The sequence below is a fragment of the Sinocyclocheilus rhinocerous genome, unplaced genomic scaffold (assembly GCF_001515625.1).
Source record: "Sinocyclocheilus rhinocerous isolate Xijiao unplaced genomic scaffold, SAMN03320098_v1.1 scaffold19, whole genome shotgun sequence".
In the NCBI taxonomy this organism is placed as follows: Eukaryota; Metazoa; Chordata; class Actinopteri; order Cypriniformes; family Cyprinidae; genus Sinocyclocheilus; species Sinocyclocheilus rhinocerous.
In genome coordinates, this window is record NW_015638975.1 from 4,245,042 (window position 1) to 4,252,695 (window position 7,654).

At 39.0% G+C, this 7,654-nt stretch overlaps 1 protein-coding gene across 4 annotated transcripts in view; it reads left to right on the plus strand.

Moving 5' to 3' along the window:
• The first annotated feature begins 51 nt into the window (after positions 1-51).
• Positions 52-7,654, plus strand: part of rcor2 (REST corepressor 2) — an 11,808-nt gene continuing 4,205 nt past the window's right edge. Inside the window, exons 1-8 of one of the 4 annotated variants that reach the window (XM_016566086.1) lie at positions 52-129; positions 3,757-3,879; positions 4,177-4,233; positions 4,667-4,747; positions 6,205-6,257; positions 6,350-6,511; positions 6,861-6,985; positions 7,066-7,132. In XM_016566086.1, coding sequence (XP_016421572.1) covers positions 3,759-3,879; positions 4,177-4,233; positions 4,667-4,747; positions 6,205-6,257; positions 6,350-6,511; positions 6,861-6,985; positions 7,066-7,132 — 666 coding nt within the window. In that variant the 5' untranslated portion in view covers positions 52-129; positions 3,757-3,758. Of the gene's footprint in view, positions 130-751; positions 801-827; positions 852-1,097; positions 1,475-3,756; positions 3,880-4,176; positions 4,234-4,666; positions 4,748-6,204; positions 6,258-6,349; positions 6,512-6,860; positions 6,986-7,065; positions 7,133-7,654 lie in introns of those variants that run through there. The other 3 variants (XM_016566087.1, XM_016566088.1, XM_016566085.1) reach the window with 3 other exon arrangements.

Sequence of the window (7,654 nt, forward strand, 5' to 3'; positions counted from 1 at the left end):
ATAGAGAGAGAGGGGGAGGGGAGGAAAGAGGAACCCAGAGGTGATGAGGATGGAGGAAGTCTAACAGAGAGGAAGAGGAGAGAGAGAGAGAATCGAGAAAGGAGAAACCATCATAAAGGGACAACTAAGGTGAGTTAGAGAACATGGAGATGGTTCTTTTGCACAGTAACGTTACTGGCAAGATGGCACGAAGGAGGGGAGGGAGGAGATGGTTGGAGAGAGAAACACATAGACAGAGAGGGGATGGCTGGGAGGGGTCTTGTGCCACAAGTGCTGGTATGTCTGTCTCTGTTCTTGCCTGCAAGGACCACTGAGAAAGAATATCAATGTTATACAGGCATCCAAGGGAGGACCTGTCCATCACTTGGGCCTGCTGGTTGATAGTGTCAGGAGGGGGTGTTGGAGACCAGTCTGAATCGAGGCTTTAATCCTTTTATGTCAGTATTAGAATTGTGTCTAGATATCAAGTTTATTCTCACCTGTAATACCTCCAGATTATGTTTAATTAATGTAGACCAGAAACCATGGCTTACACAGTGTGAATGTATTGATTTCTTTAAGACTCAATTACATTTTATCAACTGAATATGGTAAAATAACTATAGCTGAAGCCTAATTCACGATATCCGTCATTAAATACTCAATATGATGGTAAATAAGCAAGTTCTAGTCTTTTTTTCTCTCCTGCATACATTAGTGAAGGGTCTGGGCAGCCTCAGCACTGCATTGCACAGCTGACGAATCCCTCCGCACACACAGCAGGAAGTAGTTCCGTGTGATTTAATGTGGGAGCACCGCAGGTAAAGCACAAAGTAATGGATCGCTATTAAGTTGGTTTCATGAAGAGAACTGTACGAGATGCTCTAAATATGTGTTTAAATCTAAATGTAGCCGCATTTAACGGCTGAATAACGTATTTTATGATGGGAGGGTTTCATTTAACGTTTTTGTTTTTAATATTGCGCATATGTGGAATGCGAGCGTTACACTGACTCGCATGAAACGAGCCTTTACATTGTCAGAATCACTTGTTATGAATTTGACGCCGGTTAAAGGGACTATGTAATTGACATGGAAGTTAGTTGGGGAGAGGCGAACAGCGCGGAAGGTTTTCTCGGTTGTGAGGAGTCGTCAGGTCTCCCCGGTACATACACACGGATAGGATCCCCTAGTATGCGGCCGATGCAATGAACTGGAGAGAATGAGAAACGTACGAATATCCACAGAAGCTTTAATGTAGTTGTATATTAACAAACGTGCGCAGTGCTGATGTTTTACAACACTTGTTTGTCGCTTTACAAGTTTGAATAGGAGAGAAAGCAAGCAAGCCAGGTAGTGAACTGCTATTCGGACTGGTAACTAACGTTAAAAGGCAAATGTTCAGCGACAGCTAGCCAACAACTGGAATAGGGACATAAGCGTGGCTCTACACAAAAGGACTCAGACTTGAGTGAGCGACTGTGCGAAAAGTGAGGTGAGGGGAAAGATGCTTTTTCTCTGTTTCTCTACTTTTTAAGTTTGAATGATGGCTTATCATTGCCCGAGCGAGATCCGTGCGCGTTTACTCACAGAAATGTTTAAATGAACAAGGAACGGATGATTGGATGGTGGTCGGAGTGATGCGACCTCTCGGAGTTTAAGGGGGCAATCGATAACTGTTTTCCGCTGAAACACTATTACGAGTTGATTGGGCACTCTGTTAAGCGAAGTATTTCAGTGCCTCATATTGAGTGTTTTGGACTCATCTGAAGCGCACGTTTATTTCACACTGAGCCCGACCGCAACTTCAATCAATAGAGACGCTGGTCGTGACGTCACGTGCCCTGTTCAACGCTTCATTTTATGACACATAACGACTTTTTGTTTTGCGTGTAAAGTAAGAACAAATATCTAATCTTATTTTAATTTTTGACGGCGAGTTATAATGATAATAATTTATGCGGGATTAATTTTGTATTCGATTTCGCTAGTATTTTATCTCGCCAATGTATCTTTTGTGTCCATACATCTAGACCAGAAACATTTTAGTTTTATGTTTGTGTAGTTGTTTTGTGTATTCAAAATCACAATTCAGGCAGCCTCTTGAGTTATTATTCATGAAAACAGCGAGAGGTACAGTTTGGTGGTTGGCTATCACAATGGCGTTCACTTATGAAATAAAGGCTTTGGTCATTGTTTCGTTTTGTAAAGGATGGTAACGTTATCTGTTGTTCTGGAACTGCATGTACATGTTTGTAAAGTGATGGAAGTCAGCTCTACTGTTCACTCCCGACATCGTTAATTTTCTGGAATCATTCGCGAAACAAAGACTTCTTGTCCACCGAATGAAAGTCTAATTTACTGACGCTGAAACAAATGAAAGTTATCTAAATTCGTTACAGATTTAGAAACATTACACTAATGCGTATATCCCGCGCTTTGTGGTTTGATACCTCGGTGAATTCCATCACCTGCCGCTCAAAACACAGCCAAGAGCATTTAAACCTTCACATCTTTCACTGTGTCTTGAGCCAAACTTAATTTCCATACACATATATTTTAATTAATTGTGACCCTGGACCACAAAACCAGTCCTGGACCACAAAACCAGTCTTAAGTCGCTGGGGTATATTTGTAGCAATAGCCAACAATACATTGTATGGGTCAAAATGATCGATTTTTCTTTTATGCCAAAAATCATTAGGATATTAAGTAAAGATCATGTTCCATGAAGATATTTTGTAAATTTCCTACTGTAAATATATTAAAACTAAATTTTTGATTAGTAATATGCATTGCTAAAAACTTCATTTGGACAACTTTAAATGCTATTTTCTCAATATTTAGATTTTTTTTGCACCCTCAGATTCCAGATTTTCAAATAGTTGTAGGCTATATCGACCAAATATTGTCCTGTTCTAACAAACCATACATCAATGGAAAGCTTATTTATTCAGTTTTCAATCTCAATTTCAATTTCAAAATTGACCATTATGACTGGTTTTGTGGCCCAGGGTCACAATTTGTACTAATTTGAGGTTAATTTTCTCACCACATTTCATAACAGACTGCAGCTGTTCAGAGAAAGAAAAGATGTGTATATAATGTGACCACTGGAATAATGTTACTTGAGGAAGTCGGTAAAGATTCAGAATACAAAGATTTGTCACTGCACTGTAAATGATAAAAAAATACTTGAGGCAACTATTTGGAGAACCACAAAAAAATCTGTGTGTGTATATATATATATATATATATATATATATACACACACTGAAAAAAATTTTTTATAATTTTGTTCAGTGTATATATATACACACACATATATACATACATGCATACATAACACTTATGATGGGTCAATGAGAATTAATTTGCATCAGAAATGCTGCTAAATTAAAGACCGTTCATACACAAAATAAAATGATCATTCATCATTTACTCACTTTCAAGTCATTCTAAACCTGCTAAGCCTTTTTTCTAAGGAGCACATAAGAATGTATTTTGAAAAATGTCTCCGTTGGGTTATAAAATGAGTTACTCGGGCTCAATGTTTATGTTGGGCCCCATTGACTTTCATTGTATGGGCAAAAACAGTTTAAACATTTTTCAAAATATGTGTTGTGTTCCACAAAAGAAAGACAAACAGATTTGGAATGGCATGAGGGTGAGGAAACAATGACAGAATTTTCATTTGTGGGTGAACAGTCCCTTTAAGATGTTGAAAACAAAGGCCAATGCTGATCCCCTTGAACACTCTCTCTCTGTCCCCTCTAGCCATGCCATCAGTGATGGAGCGATCAGGGTCTGGTGTGCTGTCCCGAAGCAGGGCCAAAACAGTCACGAACGGGAACAGCCAGCACTCTGAGGAAGAGAGCAGTGATGAGGAACACACACGTGGTACGTCTGACACATTCACACACAAACTCCAACTCCAAACCACCATCTGCACCTTCATACACTTACATGGTAGCAAAGTATTAATCTTAATTGTTTCATTTAAGTGTAAAATGTCTGATTATATCAGTGTCTGTCTGTGTATACTGTCAAGCATCCCTGTTGTCTTTTCCTCCTCTCCCTCCCTCCACCCACTTTTCTTCCTCTGCCCTCTGTGAGGATGCACTGCCAGTTTCTAAATCTGCCTGCCTGTTTTTCCCCTCTTTGACCGTCCTTTTCCCTCTTGCTCTTTTGAAACAGACAGTATGATCCGCGTTGGTGGGGACTACCAGGCACAGATCCCAGAGTTCAAATCAGGTAAAGAGGGAGAGGGATATATGAATATATATCTCTGAAATCCATGCAGTTTTCACAGTCTGCATGAGCATGATAAGATAAAGGGCTGTGTGTAGGTGTTTCTGTGTGCACTCAAGTTTATGGGGAGTAGGAGAGTCAAGTCAAGTCAAGTTGATTTGTACAGCGCTTTTCACGATACAAATCATTGCAAAGCAACTTTACAGCAAATTAAGTTTCTACAATATTTAGTGGTAGCTTATCAGTGGTGACTGTCAATTAATGTACATATGGCAGAAATGTATGGAAAAATCGAGAGAACACAGCTATAGTCTTGGAGTATACAGACATATAGACAAAAACAGCAGAGAGGCATAGAGAAGTAAAAAACAACAAGGTTTGGTATTTGAGAGAGGCTGCTGTGTTGTGTGACAGACATGTTTCTTTGTGTTGACAGACTGTGCATCCCGTTACAGTGACAATGACCAGAGGAGCATGCTGGTCTGGTCACCAAACAGCCAAGTGTCCGATGCCATGTGTAAGGAACAATTATTCACACATAGAAATGACTAAAAACTGCTGAGAATCTGACTCAGGCTATTGACGAGGAGTGCTTTAGAAAAAGAAAAGAAACTACTCTTATCCTTTAAAGGGAAACCAGTATAATGTAGGGCTGTACTCATACAGTCATATATAAGTGTGATGTGATTATTTTTCTCACAATATTGCACTGTTATTTTAGATACTTTCACCTGTTTTCTAGATGCATATATACATACATGCTTGCTTGCATACAAATTATATATATATATATATATATCCTGCTGATTTAAAGGCATTGATCTAGAAACTACCTGTAAATTGTGAATCATTTGTGTTGGCCAATAATCTATTTAAAATATCATGTTAAAAATCTAATTAATCACAATTTATAATGTGCAATATTTAAGTAATTTTCTTTATTTAAATATGTGCATATGTGAAACAAAGTAAAATTGAGAATGTTAATTTGATTAAAGTGACTATAATCTCTGGTAATGTAGTTTACACTTCAAGTTTATTTTTTACAATTGTTAATCGGATTATATATATTGTATCAAATCCGATTGATTCTTTTTGAAATGACACAAAAAAATCGCATTTGAATCAAATCGAAACCCACTATATCATTATTTTGAATTGATTCACAGCTGTTTTATTTATATGCATTTGCATTATTTATTTTCTATTATGTTATTGTGATGCCTCGTAATGTATTATTAGGGCTGGGACGATAAATCGATTCAGAATCGATTCGTGGATCGATTCTGAGATTTTCAGAATGCATCGCGATTCCTCTGGAATCGATTCTGAGCTTAGATTTTAACAGCAGATGGTACGGTGGCAGAGAAGTGCAAAGCAAATCACAATTCTGAAAACAAAATAACAAATTACAAACGCAAATGCAAGTCTAAAAAACTAAATAACAATTCAGAAAGCACAACAACAATTCAGAAAACATTATAACAAGTCAGAAAACACAACGACAAATCAGACAAACCGGAAGAGGTAGGTATAGTTTGAGACAGCGCCATTGGTTTGGGATTACTCACCGCTGACTCACAGCCCACTGTGAACACTCTTGTAATTCGCTTCAACCTTTCTAATTTTATGAATTTTTATTTTAGGTTCAAGTGTGTGTAAGGATTTGGAAACAAGCAGAGTACGGCTGTTTCTAAAGCATGCAGTGCCATCTGCTGTTCAAAACTAAGCTCAGAATCGACTCAAGAAAGAATCGCGATGCATTCGGAAAATCTCAGAATCGATGCTGAATCATTTCTCGATTCGCGATGCATCAATTTATTTTCCCAGCCCTACGTATTATAATGTTATATAATCATGGTTGTGTATTTTGTTGTGAGGTAGTTAAGTAATACCCATATCCTTTGTACACTGTCACCAAATCTACCATGTTGGATTGTAAAGAAACTGCATTTTCCATTCTCTCACTCTCAGTGGATGAATATATTTTGATGGCCAAAGAGAAGCACGGATACAACATGGAACAGGTACCATTTTGCTTAAATATTAGGCATGATAGGTAAATCCTCTAGATGGAGGCATAGATCACTGATGGAGTCCTTCTGTCTTCTGTCAACAGGCTCTTGGCATGCTTCTGTGGCACAAGCATGATGTGGAGAAGTCACTGGCTGACCTGGCTAACTTCACTCCCTTTCCTGATGAGTGGACAGTGGAAGACAAAGTTCTGTTTGAACAGGCTTTCAGCTTTCATGGCAAGAGCTTCCATCGCATCCAACAGATGGTGAGCGGGTGGGATGGAGGCAAGATGGGTTATATAAGAGTCATCTGGTGCTCTCACATCTGCAAGAGCAGGCATCTTGAGATACGGCCCAGTGTAGAATCACACATATATGTAGAGAGTCACAGTGAGGTCTCGCTGTCAGCACTATGAACTGTTGTCTTGTCATCCATTTCCAACATGGAAATAATTGAAAAATGTTTCAAAGCATCATGTGCTTCAATGGACATCAATATCTGACCATTTGTACAAAGAAGTTCAAATGCTCAAAGTCACAAATTTGATACGGGACATCTTGTTCTTTTTCACTGTACATGCTTAGTCATAACCATCTGTTATTTTTATTTCTCAGCTTCCAGACAAGCTGATCTCAAGCCTGGTGAAATACTACTACTCTTGGAAGAAAACCAGAACCCGGACCAGCGTCATGGACCGTCAAGCACGCAAGCTCCTTAGCAAGAGAGAAAAGGATGAGAGGTAAAAGGAGAGCAAAAGAGAGAAAGACGGAGAGAAAAGACAATGAATCATTACAAAGTGTGTATTTTTGTTTCTGCCAGTAATGATGAGATTGAGGAAGGAGATCCAGGCAGTGACAGTGACTTTGAGATCAATGCCAGGAAAGAGGTGAGCCTATGGTGTAACACATAAACTAAACTCCATTTTAAAGGGGTCATGTGATGCAATTTCAAATTTTCCTTTCTCTTTGGAGTGTTACAAGCTGTTCGTGCATAGATAAGATCCCTAAAGTTGCAAAGACTAAAGTCTCAAACCCAAAGAGATATTCTTTATCAAAGTTAAGACTCGTCCACGCCCTCCTAAAACGCCTCGTTTAAACACGCCCCCACATATCTACGTCACGATGTGGGAAGATTTGCATAACGCCGCCCAAATGTTCACGCAAAGAAAGAAGGCGTAACTTTTATTCTCGCTGTAGTATTGTTGACGCCGCCGCCATGTCGTGAAGGCGCTGTGTGTTTCGTTGTGAAAGCATAACTAGCCTACTTTATTTTGTCTTCCAAAAGAGGACACAACTAGAAATCAGTGGTTAAGTTGTATTTACAACACTGTTCCAGAACAGATATTCAGATGTGTGCAGCGCATTTCACGGAGGACTGTTTCCTGAACCTGGGAGAGTAGCCTACAATG